This window comes from Drosophila arizonae, chromosome 5 (assembly GCF_054131065.1).
Source record: "Drosophila arizonae isolate 15081-1271.41 chromosome 5, UAZ_ARI_1.0, whole genome shotgun sequence".
Taxonomy (NCBI): Eukaryota; Metazoa; Arthropoda; class Insecta; order Diptera; family Drosophilidae; genus Drosophila; species Drosophila arizonae.
Genome location: NC_142925.1, coordinates 1,870,067 through 1,889,412, shown reverse-complemented (window position 1 = coordinate 1,889,412; position 19,346 = coordinate 1,870,067). Strand labels below are relative to the sequence as shown.

General features: G+C 43.7%; 2 protein-coding genes across 3 annotated transcripts; both read left to right on the top strand.

Annotated features, from left to right (window-relative positions):
* The first annotated feature begins 3,552 nt into the window (after positions 1-3,552).
* sha (shavenoid) lies at positions 3,553-17,733 on the top strand. Of its 2 annotated transcripts, none has more exons than XM_018010929.2 (11): positions 3,553-4,013; positions 8,512-8,899; positions 9,864-9,956; positions 10,043-10,261; positions 11,588-11,698; positions 11,765-12,001; positions 12,125-12,205; positions 12,267-12,757; positions 12,849-13,073; positions 13,139-17,335; positions 17,399-17,733. In XM_018010929.2, the coding sequence occupies exons 2-10, from the start codon at positions 8,560-8,562 to the stop codon at positions 16,352-16,354; spliced, it is 5,013 nt and encodes a 1,670-aa protein (XP_017866418.1). In that variant the 5' UTR covers positions 3,553-4,013; positions 8,512-8,559; the 3' UTR covers positions 16,355-17,335; positions 17,399-17,733. The 2 variants fall into 2 exon arrangements, with proteins under 2 accessions (XP_017866418.1, XP_017866417.1); XM_018010928.2 differs by having other exon boundaries at positions 12,819-13,073.
* Positions 17,656-18,674, top strand: jtb (jetboil). Its single transcript, XM_018010947.2, has 2 exons — positions 17,656-18,360; positions 18,435-18,674. The coding sequence occupies exons 1-2, from the start codon at positions 17,680-17,682 to the stop codon at positions 18,543-18,545; spliced, it is 792 nt and encodes a 263-aa protein (XP_017866436.1). The 5' UTR covers positions 17,656-17,679; the 3' UTR covers positions 18,546-18,674.
* The last annotated feature ends 672 nt before the right edge of the window (positions 18,675-19,346 follow it).

The following is a 19,346-nucleotide window of genomic DNA, read 5'->3' as shown; positions in this document are numbered from 1 at the left end:
TAATATATGGGATCGCATTAACTGGCCTGACAACTCCCCCATCATACGTAATTGTCTTGTAGCTTCACTTGTAGCTCGTCTTGTACCGTTAGGGACCCCATGCCGATTCTCGCAATGCGCAGCTCATATAAAGCACATTTTCATGTTTATTGCGGCGGCACATCGAAGCAATTGATAATAAGATTTCGGCCTCACATACAAAGAGAAGAAGAGAGAAGAGGAAAAAATCCGCAAAAAACGAGGAAAATACTGGACCAATGCAAACATTTTTCAAGCGTTATTTATGAATGCAACTGTAGTTGCGAGCATCTCGCAATGCACGTTGCAGCTTGCAAGTTTGTTTAGCCGCAGTAACAAGAGCAATAACAGCAACAGCAACTACAACAACAACAACTGCAACAAGTGAATCAATAACAAGGCTGACTGCCTGCCAGGGCCAGAGAGCAGGCGGGTAGAGGCGAACGGGTTTGCGCCTCGACGACATCGACGGATCAGACGGGCACCGCGACTGGACCGCCTGTCCAGCCTGTGCCTGTCCGCCGCCTGGACGATGCGAGACGTGTGTACAAAGTTTGCATAAGCTGTACTAGCCTACAAACAGCGCTGATGCTGCTGCTGCGCTGCTCCTGATGCTGCCTGTGTTTTATACTCGCACAAATTATGCGAGCAAGAGTATATGTAGGAGGGTAGGTAGAGGCAGAATAAGAGATCTCGATTGAGCAAATTGTAATGTTTCACACATTTTGACACTCTTATCAGATTCGCTAGTTAAACACTAGGATAAACCATTTTTACTACGGCTAGCAATTAGTCTGAGTCCGCATCAAGGAGTCGGCCTTAGCTGTAGTCATAATCCACAATATACATATGTATATATTAGATTCAAGGGGTAACACGAAATCTATTTTATTTTCACTATTTGCTTTTCTTCAAGAATATCTATTCCGCGTCCTTCAATGCAATCCCCAACAGAGAATTATCGAAATTCTTTTCTGATCAAAACTGCTCTATTGGTCTCCCAGATCATAGGTCAGTATCGGTATTATATAGGCCACTTCAGTATTTTACTTTCTTTTCTAAAAGTTCTTTGAATTAATACCTCGTCAAGGATCACAGTTTTCCCTGAGCGAGTATCACGCAGTCAGTCTCCTTGCATTCATGCGTTCCCACTTGTTTTTTTTTTATGGTATTTTCTTTTTTATTTTCCGCAGTTTACAGTTAAAGATTTATGGAACATGTAGCCTGCCGATACGCGGGGTAATTGTGTGTAGGTAACGCAGCAAGCAGCAGCAGCAGCAGAAGCCACAGCAGGCCGGGATCTGCAGCAAAAAAAAACAAATTTATGCCAAATCTGGAGATAAGTCTGGGCTGAATGGAAGTGCAGTTAAAGCTGACCGTGAGGCAACTACATTTCGATTTAGATTTCGAATCGTATCAAATAAATGCATGTTCGCAATGAATAAGAGCAGCAGCAGCAGAAAAAGAAGAAGAAGACGACGAAATGGAAATGCATATCAAAGCCAAAAGCTGGCACTGGGTCATAAAAATCGAAGACGCCTTTAGAACCGAGAGATCTGGGATAAAATTGTTTGCATTATGGCCCAGCTGTAACGGGCTCAGCTCGCCGATAATAAAGACAACTTTCTAAAAAAGAAAAATCAAAAGAAAAACTGTTTAGAAATAACAAATAAACAAACTGTAAATGCAGCCGTTAATAGTTATAGCATGAATTTGTTGCTCTGTCGCCAACTAAAGCATAATTATTGCCCAGGCTGCATTTGGTATGGGGAATGGCAATGGAAACTGAAACGAGACACGAGACACTTGCAGCTATTGCAATATACTCTAACTGAGAGTCTTATAAATTTCTCTAGACTTGGCTGACTGAGCGCTCGCTCTTCAGGCTCTCAATGCCTACATTCCTTTTAATTATCTATAACAATAAAGGTTTGTGTGTTTTGACTGGCTTGATTAATGATCAACGCAGAACGTAATCTTTAAGATCAAACAAATTTCTCATATTACAGAGAAGCTTTCTTTCTTTTTAATCACTTTGAGTCTGTAAATCATAGAAGCCTTTGATTTGGTAGAGTTTCTTATTGGGAAAACAGTTTTTGTTTGCATTTTTCTTTTCAAATCCAAGCTTCAATCGAAATCCAAGTGAAAGTTCAGAATCTGAGAGGAACAAACGGCATATTTGCTTATTCACATTATATAGGTAGAAGACTATAGATTTTCTTTCAAGAAGTCTCTCAAAATAAATCAAAATCTTTTTCTTTTTCCCTTTATATATACAAAGTTTATTGTTTAATGAATTATTTTTATTTTAATATCTATATGAGATTTTTAATTTCTGTTGGATTACTCTATCTCTGTGCAATGCTTATCATTATTGATATCTATAAGTATTTCTTCTGATAGATTATTTAAATATATAGGTATTTATAGATTTGCAGATATTAAAAGTTAATTATTAATATAATTATTTCATAAACCTTATGAAAACTCCACTTGATTCTCACAAGATAAAATATCATATAAATGATATCATCTACAATTTGTCGCTAGTGTATGAAAACTTCGTCGATTCGCACATGACAATTCTTTGGCGATATTTTTTTGTAATTTCTGCAGTTTTGTTGTAGACTACTTAACTGTTTTTAATTGAAACCAGTTTGTGTAATCGATTTTGGCTCTCAACGCAGCAAACGCAGCAAACGCTGCAGACGCTGCAAGCACTGCAAACGCCTTATATGCTATAACTCGCTTATGTCAAACAGATTGTCCGTGTAATTTGAGCAACGGCAAAGCTCATAACTCAACATCGAATGCGATAGCACCGCGAGTCAAATAGCAGTGAGGATCTTTCATATTTGTGCCCGTTCAGTGGAGGCTGCGACTGCAGCTGCGGCTGCTGCATGCAACGCAATGCAACGTGAAGTTGTCAAAGTTTTCACTTGTTCTAGTTAATTTGGCGGAGTGAGAAAAAAACACTCGACTGTGACTAAGATGTTGAAAATGGCTTTGTAAATTGTTGTAAATGATGTTGAACCAATGACAAATGACGCCGGCTGATGTGGCCAATCAAATTAGAGCGCAAAGGCGGCCGTAGAGGCGGCATTTCTCTTTGTGCAACTTGTGGCACGTGCAGCAGTCTCAGCCCAGTCAGGGAGAGATAGAGACGCAGAACCGTTAGCTGTCCAGACACGCAATGTTATTTACACATCAAACGGTACTCCAGCAGCAGCTGCAGCATCCATCCACTTCTGCTTATCGCAGCAGCGCGGCGCACGCTGCGTATACTTGATTTGTGTAAGTACGTTAATTAGCTGGCATTCGCACACATCACAACACTTCTTATACAATTTGTCAAAACAAACTTATACTTTCGACATATAAGAGCGTAAAGCCAGGTAGTCTATAGAAAACAAATGAGAAATATATATAAAAGAAAAACTCGTTTGAGAGCAGAGCAAAGACCAAGACACCAAGCCGAAGCAGCAGCAACAGCAGCGGCAGCAGCGAATTTTCGCCGACTTCCTCAGCGTCTCGGCTCAAGCCGCAGTCGCTTCGTTGATGGCGACCTTGATAGACGTGCCAGCGGCTTAAAAACTAACAAGACGAAGAAGCACCCAAAAAAAGAAAAAGCTTTCTATTGTTGAAAAAGAAAAAAGTGTTTACTTTTGGCGTGACGAAAAATATGTAAAAAATAAATATTTAAGAAAAACGAATATAGAAAACAAATGTGAAAAATGTGTTCAAAATATGGCTGAAAAGAAATGATGCTTTTCAAAAGTGTAATTCATGTGTGCTAAACAAAAAGTTTTTACTATATATATCTAATATGAAGCAGAGTATTTTAGTTGATATTCAACGAAAGAAAATCTGCTAAAGCAGTGCGAAAATTCAAGCTCTAAGAGCCGTACCGTTAAATAGCAATTGTTCAAGCATTTTCCGCAAACTCCACTTGAGGTGCTAATTTCTACTCATTGGCCGGAACCTGCGAACGAGCTGTGAGTACAAATTTGCATTTCCTTTTGCCCAACCTACCTAAAAAAAAAAAAGAAGAAAAACATAACAAGAAAGTTACAGTTAGCTCTGTGAACTGCTGTTGGCCATATCTGGCTAGAGCTTAAGAACACTTTGCATCAACTTTTGATTACTTGTTGGAGTTCTCTTATTTCCATGCTTTCTGGGCGACAATACGACTCTGGTGACATAAATTGTTAAGAGATCGTTTGAGGCAGTGAAGCTATCATTAGGCAAAGACTTTAGCAAATATTTGCCATTATAATCTGTAGCTCAACATAATTTCAGTTATGCAAATTTTACGATATTTGTATAGATCAGATGTGGCATTTAGTATTGTCTGTTTTGATTGAGGAATCAATTTGGTTTTGTTCGCAAATCTATTGTACAACGCGCGACCTTTGTCTGCTGCTTTCTGCCAGCAAACGGATGCTGATTCAAGCAAATTTTTCGTCTCTTTATGTGAGCCAAGAATCGACCCAATTCCAAACATTAGCTCAGTTACAAACTTATGGAAGTTAGGTTAAAAAAGTGGCTATACTCATATATATATTTGTACATATACACTACACTACATTACTCATAAATCTTCCCTAAATAAGACCTCATTGATTTGCTTAAAATTATTATGATGCATACTTAGAAAATAGAAACTAAACTCTATTCTCAATCTCTCAAAATATATATAATTTTCTTTCGACTACGCGTCGAAGGTAACTGTTAGACAAAAGACGATTTACTTAAGTTAATCTAAATTGGCTAGACGCATTTCTAAAAGTTGAAAGCTACCCCATTAGCTGCGTCTTAGTCTAAATTTTGTATTCCAAATTAAAATTTAAAAGTAATTTTATTAGAAATTCTTTCTGTAGGTCAGTTTACATATATCATGATATACATATCATATATAATATACGATAAACTTCTTCAATCTAGTTTTTTTCTCAATCAACTCTTGGCCACCTCGGCCCTAGTTCCATTTACTGTTCATTCATATTACACACACCTCGTGCGCTCGACCTTTAGCTTCTGTTTCTGCTTCTGCTTCTGCTTCGTGCCACATATGGTTACATTTCCACAACGTTATCAAGCTGCTTTTCACACATTTCCAGCATTTCTAATAACGAACAAGAAAAGAAAAAGGTTTTGCTTTTTATTTCTTTTTTTGGCCTTTTGGTTATGGCCCCTTTTTTTTCGTTTTTTGTTTTTTTGTTTTTTGGGCTGTGGACTGCCCTTGCTGTGCAGTTGAACGAAATTAAGCTTATCAGACCATTGAGTTTAGGTCACTGGGCAGGCGCACTGCGAATAGATCAAGATCTTTTAAGGTGAAAGTAATTTGACCAAACACCAAACACCAAACACCGAACCAAACCCAGGCGAACCAAACCAAACTGAAATCCAGCCAGAGCCAAAAAATTAAGACCAAGCAACAATATGGTCAATATGGTAGCTGGCCAGTCGAGTGGAGCTCGGCTCGGAGTTGATTGCACTGTCGTAATTTAGTTTTAACAACTATTTTGAAAACCGTTGGCCAGCCCTAGCCAGATGTGGCTAAAAGCCGAGCCTCGCCTAGCCCAGGCCAAGCATAAGTACATATTAAAGCACATTAAGGCGTCGAGCAAATGATGCGCTTCTCTAACCACACAATGGACCAAACAGCAAGCCAGCCAGTCAGCCAGTCAGCCAGCGGACTAGCCGCAAATATGTTGAATAAATTTCAAATTTGTTATGAGAGCAAACGGGAGAGAGGGAGAGAGAGAGAGAGGGGGAGAGGGAGAGGGAGGGAGGGGAGTGGTTTCTATAGCGACTCATATGCGACTAGCGTGTGTTCTAAGTGTTAAAAGTGAGCCGAGTGTGACGTGGACTCGGAAGTGTAGCGACTGCAGAAGCAGACAATGCCCCATAACAACAACAACAACAACAGCAAGAACAACAACAACAATTGTGTGTGCACTGCATCTGCGTGCATAGGTTACAGCTGCACATACCTATATATATATATATATATATTGCTATATATATGGAGAGAAACATAAATTTATGCGCAAAGTTAGAACAATGTGCAGCATATCGTGTTGCCTAATAATTAATGAACGTGCATGCAGCAGCATGTAGCCATATAAATAAATATATGTACATATATATATGTATGTGGTAGGTATGTATGCAGCTGGCGCGCAAAGTTCAATTACCTGTTAATTGAGTTTAGACGAATGCAAAAAGTCAATGCAAAGTCAATTGTAGCGCGCTACAATTCCCAGTCGCAGTCGCATCATCAAAATCACATCAGTCAGGCATTTTCTGCAGCAGCGCTGGCTAAAAAGCAAAATCAAGCTTTAAAATGGCTAAAAATCAGGTCACCTCTGTCATTAAATTGTTTCAAAATGCAAAGAGATTGGGCCACAGCAGCCTCATCCATAAATACATGGTATTATATATTATTGTTAATCTTTAAATGCCAGCTAACTGTACAAAATGGTTCGCGCTGTTCGACTGCTCAATCAAAGAGACTCAAGCAACGAACTAACAAATCAAAAGACTCTGGCCACGAACTTCACACAAAATTTTACTTTCAAATTAGGCCGCAACTGTTGCTTTTTTTTATCGCTTTCTTCTCATATTCTAGAGCCACAAAAAAAAAAAAGAGAAGAGAAAAAAACATAATGATTGTTTCCACTTAGACTATTGTTAATTTTATTGTTGCTGTTGTTATTGTGTTCTTCTTCTCCTTCTCTTTGTATAGGTTAAGTGTAACAAACAGTTAGAAGTCCCCAATATTATTTTGTGTGTTGCTTTGTTTGTGTGAAATATTTATGTAAATTATGGTCAAGCGGCTAAAGTGCAACTGATTAGCGGTATAAATACAACAACCATTCACTCGCCCCCCTCCTCTCTCTCTCTCTCTCTTTAGTTCTCTCGCTATTACTGGGTGTATGTAGATTAAGCAGACATAACTGCAGTCGCATTTGTAACGGTATACCGCGAGCAGGCCAGGTTAGATATACATATGTGGCATATACGCAGCGTGTTCCCAGGCAGAAGCGACGCACTTGCTCCACCGCTGCATAATTCTCGCCGGTGGTGCTGATGGTGCTGGTGGTGCCAGCGTGTGAGTGTGTGTGCGTGTTTTTTATAAGTATATACATTTCGCCTCGCAGAACGAGTTTTAATTGCAACATTTGTTTAAATGTTGTCCGTTAGCTGCCGCTGCAACTAGCAACTAACTACAATAACAACAACAACAACAGTAGCCGCAGCAGCAACCACTTGGCTTTTGATGCTGCTCCATTTACAAAAATGGACGGCAACAATTTTTGCCTCATTACCGCCGCTTAAAGAATGTCACCTGGGTGTGCGTGTGTGTTGGCTGTATGTATGTGTGCGTGTGTGTGTGTGTGTGTGTGCGGACAAGCGCAGTCAGTGGGGAAATCTAAACGTATTTGTTTTTCTTTCATACCCTGAAGCCATTTCGAATGAGCAAAACGGGTATCACGTTTATGTGGCAATGCATGTTACAGCCACCCCTCCCCTCCCCCCTCCACCCTCCTTTACCTGCAGCTAAACATAAAAAGCTGACAGATTCTAGATAATGTCGATGGGCTTGGTCAATGTAATTGACGTAGTCTTCAAGTTGTAAATATTTATAGATAGATGTATATTCCGTTAGTTTATTCGCATGACAAGTTCTGCATTCTTAGATCACAGAATTCCCCCTATATCAATAAACTTCTAATTTGGGACATGCTTTTTTAAGCATAAATCGATAACTGCAGGCGCTGAGGTCATTAAATTTTGTATGCGGAACTTAACAATGGAAATTTGTTGGATATATTTACGGATTAGCACATAATAAATATCAATTAAACGTTATGGGTTTTCTATTTTTACTGCTCTCTCTCTCTCTCCCTCTCTCTCTGCATTGTAGCAGCCGCAGCTAAGCTTCAATATCTTTACTTGTTTTTACTACCAATAAAAATTCAATTTCAGCATAACTCAAGAACTTTAGGAGCTAGAGCCATCAAATTTTGTGAAAGCACATGTAAATACCATTAAGAGTATTAAGAGCGAATCCATACTAGCTCTAGCTAATCAAATTACATTTAACGAACTTTTTAACTACCTCTCGCTTCACTTACAACATTTTTGTTTATAATAATGTAATTTAGATAATTTTTAGCGATACATTCTTATAAAAGGGAAGAGCTAAAGTCGCCATATTTTGTCTATCCTCTCTCATTTACACATATTTAGAGAATATCCCAATCGCATAATCATACCTTCATCCATCTCTGCGCTCAGAGTATCTTCTAGCCGTTTACTTCTCACTTTTTTTTGTTTTCTGTGTTTTTCGCCTTTTGCTGCTGTTTTTTCGCGTTGTTGCGTTTTGGATTTGTTTTAATTAGTCGCGCGTTTTCTCTCTTGTACAACTTATTTATGGCTTAAATGTACTTATTTTGTTTTCGTTTTCTCGTTTTACGTTTCTAGCCCCAGTCCGACCCGGTCGCATGCATTAGCTATGATGCGCTTGCTGCGATGTCTCGCACCAACATTGGCTATTCCTTCTGGCTGCCGCTGCTGCTGCTCGCTGGCTGCTGCTGCTGTCGCAGAGCAACTGGCACGCCCACAGCGCCCCCAAGCAGAGCTGGCGGGCAGGTCATTGGCGCCACCTCCTTGGCGGCGACCCAAGCAGCTGTGTTTGCTGCCACCACCAGCAACAACAACAACAACAATAAGAAGCGACACAACGACATTCAGAGAAATCAACTAGCTGATTTAATGCCAGCAAATTTACTGTTAGAGGATCTACAACAGTCTAACGGACAGCTAATCAATCTGACAAGGCATCACGATGGCGATATCTTCTATACGAGCGGTAAGCAACAACTGTAGTATATCAAGCATATAGTATAACCCCTAATAGAAATCCTAAAGCTTAAGCTTCAAACAGCTTCAAGCTGCAACTGCTGCTGATGTTGCTGATGTTGCTGATGCTGCTGATGTTGCTGCTAATGCTGTGAGCCATGCTGCTGACAGCAGCATTAATTTCCAGCCAGTCAACTTATTAGCCAAGCTGAGCTACAGACAGAGAAATCAAATCAAGTGACTTCAAATCGGGAGATAGAATCGAATTTCTTTAAATTAATTTTGAAGTTTAGCTAGATTTTTGGCACAGATACAATTTTTTTATGGACTACAGACTAAAATGTCATTCGATATAAAATCATATAATATACATAACTTCTCTTCATATGTATCTCAATTTGGACATCTGTCAGTCTCTCAATTTTTATGTATTCTGGCGCACGTAAAACAGTTACAAGCAAAGCCCAGATAACACAACCTGAATCGGCAGAGAGAAAAGAGATAGTATCATCTGCAACACGGGACAGTTATGTGCCAGTTCCAGTTCCAGTCCAGAAGACTATAGGTATAGGTTTGATAATCATAGACAACGGGCCGCTGTGGCTATTGCCGACTAGAGCTTTTTTATAGCTATTGACTTCTTTTCCAGTTGAACTTTTTTGGAATAATCGATATTTTCTCCTCAAAGAGTTTCTAAGTCGCGGGCCATACTCTTTTCTTCAGAACTTTCATCTCTTTAGTTAAATATTGTTTATATTTTTGAATCTATCATCGAAGTTTGATGCTAATCTTCGTTTCTCTCAGTGTAGGCTCTTGGCTCGTTCTGTTGTGACGGGCTTAAATCAAGCTGACAACAGTTCTGCCCCCTTCCAGAGTCTCCCACCAGTCTCCAGTCAGCCAGTCCCCCTCACTGCCTCGCTCCCTTCTCTCGCTGTGTTCGTCTCCGTTAACAGTTTCTCTTTCTTTTCACGCAGGCTTGGGTCTTGGCGGCGCTTGCAACGCGGACACCTGCATCGGCCTGTCCAGCGGCACGGCGGCTGTCGTTCGTCTGGGTGGCGACTCCAACGGTAATGCGCCGATTCATATGGAAATTTTATTTGCCACACGTTGCCTAATCTGTGCCTCTGTTTGCTTGCTTATTTCATTTGCCTAGCTGGCGATGCAGTGGGTCAAGCCTCCGCCTCGCTGGCCAGCTCGAGGCTTGAGCTGCTCACGCGCCGCGTGAAGCTGCAGCGCGGCAGTGCTCAGGCAGGAGGCGTGGCTGCGCAGAAGGAGGCGGGCGCCGAGGAGGAGGAGGGCTGCAGCTGCCGCTGCCTACCATATTTGCGGGCCTATCGCGAGGATTTGGGCATCTGTGTGGATGACATACATGGTAAGTGCCAAAGTGGAAGAGCTGATGACGATGACGATGACGATGATGGTTATGGTGATGGTGATGGTGATGTTGAGGATGACGATGACGATGACGCGGAAGTGCTGGCTAAATAATTAGTCAGCCAATTCGCTGCAAATTGTGTGCTCCATTTCCACAGCTGGCAAGTGGCGCTGGGAAATTTCGCTACCATTTTCCCAGGCATTGTTAGCTGAATATATATTATAGCCAAAAAAGCAAAAAATCACAATGGTTGCTCAACTATTTTTTCTGCTTTGATTGCGAAAAAGAAATGCTGTAATAATAATAACAAAATTGTGCAGGGCGCGAGCGCTCGAACTGGAGAATGAAAACGAAACGTGACGCAAAATATATCAGCGACAAAGAGACGAGAGCAGGGCCCCAAGTGGAGGTAGACGAAGAGTAGATACTCTGCAAATGCAGATACCTAACTGAAGGAAAAGGACATTGATCTCGTTAATCTAGACAAAAAGGGAATAGAATAGAGCAAGTTCTATAGCATATTGAGAATATCTTAAAATCATGTCGAAATCCTCTACAATCATAAAAGAGAGAAGCATTGCTTGAAGAAAAGAAATCAGGAATCATCGACGATATTCCATATTCAAGGATTTGGCTAACTCTCCAGAATAAAGTCGATAGATGTTCTGTTCTCTACAAGGCTTTACTCTCAACTACCTTCTGACTCTTTCGATGTTTCAGATTATTGCTAAGTGATAAATTATAATTACTATCCCGCACCCTCCCTTTATTCCCCACACTTCTCACACACCTACTATAGCTACCTCTCCTGTCGTAGCTCTTATGCAAGTCAAACAACTGCGAATATTAGGGTAACTCGAGGCTTTACAAACGGTAGCTATAGACGTCGGCTAGTATGGCAAATATGTGCTATTATTGAACAAATCAACTCGAAGCACTTTTATGAAAGGAAAAATAGTTTAAGCCAACTTTCGCTGACGGCAACAATGACAATCGTAACATCAACAATAACCATAACAATAAACCTTCGAAAATCCATCAAGACGGAAAGTAAGAGCGTTTCGAGAAATAAAAACAAAAATGTTTTATTGTTTTTTTTTTTTTTTTTTTTTTTTTTTGGGAAAATCTGTCTGGCTCTGGTATCAATAATAGATCGATCGTGCGATGTTATCACAGCTGTGATATAAACATTGCCATATTATTTCTAATTCATATTTTTGTTGCTATCGTCGCTGTCCAGACTTTCTCATTGAGCTCTTTTTTGTTTTGTTTTTGTGTTTGTTTTTGTTTATGTTTTTCTTTATCTTTCATTTATTTTTGCAGAATGCTCTCTCTCACCATTTGTTAGCGGCTCATCGTCGGAGAAAATTCCATTTGTGTTTTTGCCGCTGCGCGGCCAAATCATTTACCCCAGCAGAGAAATCAGTTTTCCCAGTAAGTATAGCCCACACACATGCGGCATATACGTATAGCCAGCTCTACATACATGTGTGCATTTAGATATACACACGCCGGTCTGTGCGGTTACGGGCGCCCAGTACCTCAGCTCGAATGGCTGGTCGGATCTGCGTAACCCCATTGACACGGACTATCCATTTCGCATGTTCCGCGACGAGGGCCGCAGCTTTCTGCAGTGGCTGGGCGAGACGGAGCTGAGGCAGAAGATGCAGGGCCGACTGATCGTGGTGCACCTGGTGTGCCGCGACATGACCGTGGCCTTAAACGCCAGCCAGAAAGGTGAGTCTAATCGAGATGGATAGATAAATAGAGACAGCTAGAGTACAGCTAGACAGACGACCCATAGAGAACGGACAGCCTAGCTATTGACATTACCTGAATTGCCCTGAATTTCCCTTGCAGATCATCTGATGCCGCCCAAGAATGTGCACTCGCCGTGCGTCGCCTTCCGGGTCAATGGCAGCCCAGTCAAATATACGCACAGTAAGTACGGCCAACTGCTCGTCTGTACGCAGCCTAAACGTGCCTCCCGACTCGTGCTTAGATGTGCCGGAGGTCTTCTTTCAGCCCGCCAACTCGACGACTCTGGCCTCCACCTCGGATGGCATGACCATGCGAGAGTACGTGGTCATTGGCATCTGCAGCCTGCTGCTGGGTCTCATCTACGTGGCGTCCGTGTTTCTCTATCTGTACATGAAGAAGCGCAAGAGTCGAGGGCGTCACAACTCCCGCCACTCGCTGGACAACCTGGCCAATGAGATCAACTATCCGAAGAACGACCAAGTGACATACGGAGCGCCCTTCAGTCGAGTGGGCAGCATCTACTCGGCCAACAGCATGGGCCTGGGCAGTGGCAATGGCAACGAGGCGGGCACACGGGCCAGCATGGCCAGCCTGAAGGATGATCTGGGCATCGTGAAGAACAATCCGCTGCTGCAGCACTTCCCACAGCTGGGCGAACGGGAGCACAACTCTGGCTTTGTCAGCGACATCTCCAACTCGAACTCTGAGTGCGAGATGGAGGAGAAGATTAAGGTGAGTCCAAACAGCTTCGCACTGGATCTCTGGTAGACAGCCTGACCTGATTCTACTGCAGAGCTCGGTTTCGGTTCTGGTGCATCCACAGCTGAACAAATCGCCCAAGCCGGGCCACGCCTCTGGAGCGGAGAGCTCCTCCCACGAGTCAGACGACTTTCGGCAGGACAACGAGTGCCTGCCCACAGAGAATGTGGCTGTCATCGAGGATCTGATGAGTGAGGAGAAGCTAGAGAACCTTCGCGCCATGGTCAACGGCAATGTGCGCAAGAAGCTCTACTTCAATCCAGCCTACTTTGAGCCACACTTGTTAGCGGTAGGTCCAAGTGGAGGAGTCATGTACTCGAAACCATCCCTAATCTCAATACCTTCTCTCTGCAGGAGCCCCCACAAGCTGCCATTGAGTTTCTGCAAAAGATTCGCGAGGTCATTGCCATTGCCAAGTATAAGATGGCTGCGAAGCGCTACCAGCCATCGCTGAATATCATACCCGAGGAGGCTAGCCTGGACTCCAACTCGACCAGGTACAAGGCGCCGCTGCTGCAGCAGCAGAATTTGCAAGCCAAGAGCGTGGGGGACAAGCGCAACAGCATCGAGCAGTGGCTGCAGAGCGTGCCCAACTCAGAGCCAACGCAGCAGCCGAAGAAGGGCAACGGGTCACCTACAAAGCCCACGCAGCGCAAGGAGATCTCGGCGCCAAAGGAGCGTCCCCCTCCGCCGCCCATGCCCAAGTCGCAGCAGGAGGCACAGTCCATGCCAGAGCCGCAGTCCAGCTCAAGCAAAGATCTGCGCTCCAACAAGTCCAGTCCTGAGCCCGTCAAGCCCAAGTCGCCGTCCTATAACAGCTATACGGCGTATTCGGCAACCGTATCCGCCAATGTGTACAGCTTTGCCGAAACTGGCGGAGAGATCTATAATAATCCCAAGTTTATGCTGGCCGATTCGCCGGCTGGCTCCATGCGCAGCGCTTCCAGCCATTCCAAGTCGCTGCGCAAGCGCGGCGACGTCTTGGACCAATTCGCCGCGGCCAATTCGACGCCCACCTCGCTCAACTCCTTCGATCGCCAGCATTATAATATGCTGCGTAACATGAAGCCAGCGGAGCTGATATACGACTCGCTGAAGCGTGAGTATGCGGCGCACATTCCCACGCCGGACTACGACAGCACCATGGAGAAGAAGATCAAGGACATCTACAGCAGCACCCAGAGCAGCATTCCATCCGTGCCCACGCCGGACTACAGCTCACTGAGTCGCAAAAGCCTGAAGCAATTTCAGCCGGATTCGCCGATCTACAGACGCAAATCGCCGCAGTATCTGATCGTGGACTACGAGACGGATAGCCTGGAGCGTCTGGAGCCGAGCAAGCGCAAGAGCTCGCACTCCTCCAGCTCGCCCTCATCCGATGTCAGCTCACAGCTCAGCCCCAGCTTGAGCACCGCTCTACCGCTGGAGGAGGAGATGGAGATCAGCCACACGGTCTACGATCGCGTCAACGGATTTCGCAAGGAGGGCGATCTAAAGAAGCGTCTAGCCGGCAAGCATCAGCATGGTCAGCATCATGGCCAGGCGCAGCGGCACAAGGAGGCGGCGGCCCGCATCAAGTACGACACGCCCTTTCGTGGCAGCATGACCATCGAGGTAGAGCACGAGCCGCCTTCCGATATGGAGCGCACGGACAGCGACCAGTTCGAGCCGGACACACTCGATCGCAAGCCCAAGAAGCAGAGCTTTTGCGACATCAACGCTTGGGATAATCATGGCCGGCAGAGCAGAGCCGATCTCGAGGACTACAATCAAATCAACTCGTTGCCCGATCTCAGTCGCCAGGTGGGCAGCTGCCCGGTGGAGAACAGCCAACTGAATAAGCCACGAACGGCCTCCTTCATACTGCGCTCCAGCAACTCTTTTCGGAATCTGCGCGAGATCTACGAGTCACCTCTGGCTGTGCAGGAGAACATCAAGAGCGAGACGCAGCAGCAGAGCGAAGAGCAGGGTCGCATCCTGGCGCTGGAGGCGAAGCACTCCAGGCGACAGCGCGGCTTGCAGTCCTCGCCCACCCTGTCCGTGGTGGACGTGAGCAAGGCCAGTGTGAATAAGACCACTATAACGATATCCTCGCCCAAGCTGCCAGAGAAACAGCAGCCGGCTAAGGCCGAGCCGAGCAAGGCCAAGCAGCACTACTGCGCCCCATTGGTGCACAACAAGCGTCCGTTGCCGCCCCCACCACCCTCGCCTAACTACCAGGAGAGAGGAGGAGCTGCCGACGACGATGCCTACAGTCTGCGCAGCGAGATAACCGAGCTGACGGGCGTCTCGGATACCCTCGATAACTCCTGCAACAATACCATGTCCAGCGTCATCTCGGCCAGGACAGAGCAGTCGAAGCCGTTGAAGGGAAAGTCCTCTGTGTTGGAGCAGAAGGCGCAGCTGGATGCGGACTACGACGGCATGGAAGGCATCTACGGCAAGAAGATGAATAGCCTGCGCAATGACTACAGCCTCAACAAGTATCTCAATCGACGGAAGCGTGAGAGCAATAACGAAATGGATCAGGAAAAGGAAAAGGAAAAGGAGCAGGAGCTGGAGTTGAAGGACTCCTCAGATCTTGACTCCAGCAGCAACAACAACAACAACAATGTAAAGAACCTTAAGGATGTGGATCTCAATCAATTCGATGCGCTGTCCATCAGCTCGCGATCGAACAGAAGCAGCAGCCACCTCTCGGAGCGCACCAAGGAGATGTACAGGAATGCTGGAGTGCCAGTGGGCATTGCCTATCCCCAAAGAGCGGCCAACAGTGTTGTCACCACCTCCACAACCAGCTCCAATGTGAATGTGCAGACCGTCTATCGCTGCGAGATTGAGCCGGCGCAATTGACGGCGGGCATGCAGATTGCCATTGGCCTGAAGGATCGGGCCAAGAAGGCCAAGGATCTGAAGAATGCATGGCGCAAATTCGTGACCATGGCAGCCAACAAGTTCAGCCCGAGCCAGAGTCCAGCTCCGACGTATGGCACCAAGAATGCAGCTGGATTTTTGGAGGATGAAGATGGCATCGTCTCCATCATTGAGGCAGCAGCGGCTCAGCCGGGCTCCCAGGCACAGCCGGTAGGGCAGAACTACTACGAGCAGCGTTTCGGACAGCTGGACAGTGGGTACATGAGCACCGATTCCACGGAGCTGTACAAACGCAACGTCTACGATCGATACAACTTCAAGCGACAGATCATACGGGTCGATACCATTGAGGACAATGAGGAGGAGAGCGTGAACGGGAACAGGTTGGAGATGGATGCTTCACGCTTTGAGGATCTGGAGCACATGGTCTCGCCGGGCAACGATCGAGTACCTCCAAATACTGGCGAGGAACTGAGCGATGCTGAATCCGACAAGACTCTGACACGTTCACAAACTAATGATCGGAACAGCTCCAATACGATGTCCTCCTATTCCTCGGAGGACGAGCAGCGAAGAGGGCACAGCACTTGTTGCGGATCATCCGACGAGGAGACGAATGCGGAGGATATGTGGGAATCAGGTGCGGAGAGCATCGAGACCCACTCGGTGCTCTACAAGATGATACGAAAAAGTTAGTTTATAAAATCTATATAGTAATATACACATATACATACACATATGTATGTATATAATTTAGGAATGTGCAATATCTGAACAAGACGAAAGACTTCCATTAAGTTAAGCAACCAACAGGTGCAATAATACTACGTTTCTTGCCAAACCATAAGGTGCAATTTAAACCTAAATATATTGAATATTTACATTAGTAGGGCAGGGGGTGCTGCAGGTGATATTGCAATAGTTGCCTCTATGGGTGACACATCCCTGTCTGGCTCCCCCTATACCAAACAAGCAATGAACACTCTATAGTTAACTGAACATTATATACATATTTATATAAATATATAACTAGCTTACATCGCATCAGCTAGTTATCGGATGCGAATTGTGATAAATGTTAGCAGTCTTTGGGCCGGAAATGTGCAATCTTTAATGTTAGTCTCAGCATAAACTAGATGTAGACATACATATATCAATAAGTTTACCTGTAACTACTGTTTACTCAGTTTCTCAAAAGTAAATCATGTACATACACATTTGTTTTCATACAGATGAAAAATAATATAAATAAGCAAGATTTTTATATATAAATGTCAAATTAAACAAAACATTGCGATTTAAAACGCTTATCAAATGTCTTTGTTTATGGTTGTGTGCGCAGACTAATCAAAATCACTGTATATTTCTCTCCCATTTGCTCTAAACTTTATTTGCCGAAAATGAACACAGCTAATGAACCGTCTTGCCGGTATTAGCTCTCTCACTCTCTTCACTCTTCTTAAGATAAGAAAGGCAGAAGTAGAAATACTCATTTGGATACATACATTACGAGCGAGCATCGCTCACAACTCAATTGCAAACAAATACGCAAAAATCAACCAGTACCTGTACTTTTACAGTATTGACATATGCATATGTGAGTGGGACAGCTCTCATTGCAGATCTGGAAGACACAGCGCTCTCCCTCGCTCTTCTTAAGGCAGACAACACACACATGTAGGTATAAAAAGACACATATACAACTCAACAACTTAATCTGACCGGCATATGCTCTTTCAGGCGCGGCTTTACTGCGTACATATAAACACTGCATAAATGTATAAACATGTACATACATATACATACATATACATACATATACATATATATATGTATATATCTCGTTCTGAGAGACTCGAACTGACTGTAACCTCAATTACTTAGTTGATAAGCAAGAGACTTAACCGAACAGTGTGCTAGTGTATGTGTGAGTAGCACAGGCTGAGCATAATTCATTTTCAGACAAGGCGTCAGTTCACCGCCAGACACAGAGGAGTGCGGTTCAATTAACTTCGGTGGGGATGTCGAAAATTTTATTCGCGATTTGTTTTGCGTTGTGCGGTGCTTCGCTGGAAGCAAGCAGCAGGCGCTGGTGGCCAGCCAAGCTGCAGGCTGATCCTGTCACCTACTCCCCAGAGCTGTTGCAGGATCTGCGCGAGTTCATTGATCTCATACCGAGTATTACCGTCGATGAGGTCGTCGCCGAGCATATGCTAACCGATTCGGGATTCCGCAAAGCGATCAAATTTCTGCGCAGTTCCGACTTTAAGCACTTGCAGCAACGCGCCGAGTCGCTGCCCGAGATAATTGAGGTTATAAATTTCGTGCATTTGAATGATACGGCTATCAGATCGCGAATTCTAATCAATAAAAGCGTCGAGCAGCAGCTAAGAGCCTATGCGTACAAAAGCTATGGCTATCCATCGATAACTGAAAGTGCGTTTAACGAGGAGGAGAACGAGGGGGGTGCGGATGAAAATAGCTTGGTGGTGATACTCGTGCCACTAAATATCCAGCAGGAGCCCAAGCGATCGACCAACCTCAATAGTTTTGTGAGCTTTGCCCAGGAATTATTGGCTCATCTACCGCGCGATCGGTTTGTGGCTTTAATCAACGAGAAACGTAAGAGTGGAACAGTTTTTCCCAAATTCTACGAAGCCATACGCAGCGATGCATTCAAATCTCTGCTGGACAAGACTATGGTAGTAAATTCGCTATATAATCTATATATAATATATACATATACATATTTATTGTATTTTCTTTGTCATTGCAGAAGTCGCAGAATGTTCAGAATCTGATTAAAACGCTGGCCAGCCATGACATCGATGCTGAGTCTCTGAAGAGCATTGCACTGGAAGTCATCTCATGGGGACCGAAGATCTGATTTTAATTAAATTAAAAAATATGTTTAAGAATTAGTATGTATATATTTGGAGCTGTGATAACGCTGGTTAATCTCTGCTCGAACATTCAAGTGCATTTTACGATAAATTCGTACGAATATTATGGCATACTTTTGGGTTGATTTGTAAATTTAAAATTCATATGCTAGTGGCCTGCTAAGCTGCTGTTACTCTGTCTGCTATGTTAAACAGCTGTTTAAGCAGCAACTGCAGCTAGATATAATTGGGTCTTTAAATGATCATATCTCCAGTTATATAAATAAATAAATAAATCTCTTTAAACCCGTGACGATGCCTGGCATCGATTGCCATCAACAATTTTCAGTTTCAAGAGAAGTCGATTTTCGATCACAAACATGGGCTGCAGTGTATAATTTCGCCAGCAAAAAACTATGCAACACATTTTTATAAGTACGGTGCTGGCATTTAATGAAAATCCGTGAAGTATGTTATTTATATTGCCTGTGACTAATCATACATGTAAAGTTTGACTTAAACTTATATATGTAGTATTCATACAAAATATGCTGTTTCCTTGACTTCTCAGATGTGATATTTCCGGATCATCCAACTGATTTTGCATAAGATCTGTAATTAAATCAAAATTGTAGCTTAGTTAGTATATATTGTAAGTTAAATTGTAATTTATCACATCTATAAATGTGTTCGGTAAAAATATACCATACATATATCAGATATTAGCTGTATGTATGTAGGCTTTTATACCGACTTTAAATTTGTATAGCCTACTCTTAGATGTTGCCTTTAATGAAACCATTCTG

Coding starts and splice junctions, on each gene's coding strand:
- jtb (XM_018010947.2), top strand. CDS start 17,680: ATGTCGAAAATTTTATTCGCGATTTGTTTTGCGTTGTGCGGTGCTTCG. Junction 18,361..18,434: donor CTCTGCTGGACAAGACTATG/GTAGTAAATTCG, acceptor TTGTCATTGCAG/AAGTCGCAGAATGTTCAGAA.
- sha (XM_018010928.2), top strand. CDS start 8,560: ATGTCTCGCACCAACATTGGCTATTCCTTCTGGCTGCCGCTGCTGCTG. Junction 8,900..9,863: donor CGATATCTTCTATACGAGCG/GTAAGCAACAAC, acceptor CTTTTCACGCAG/GCTTGGGTCTTGGCGGCGCT. Junction 11,699..11,764: donor CAGAGAAATCAGTTTTCCCA/GTAAGTATAGCC, acceptor GTGTGCATTTAG/ATATACACACGCCGGTCTGT.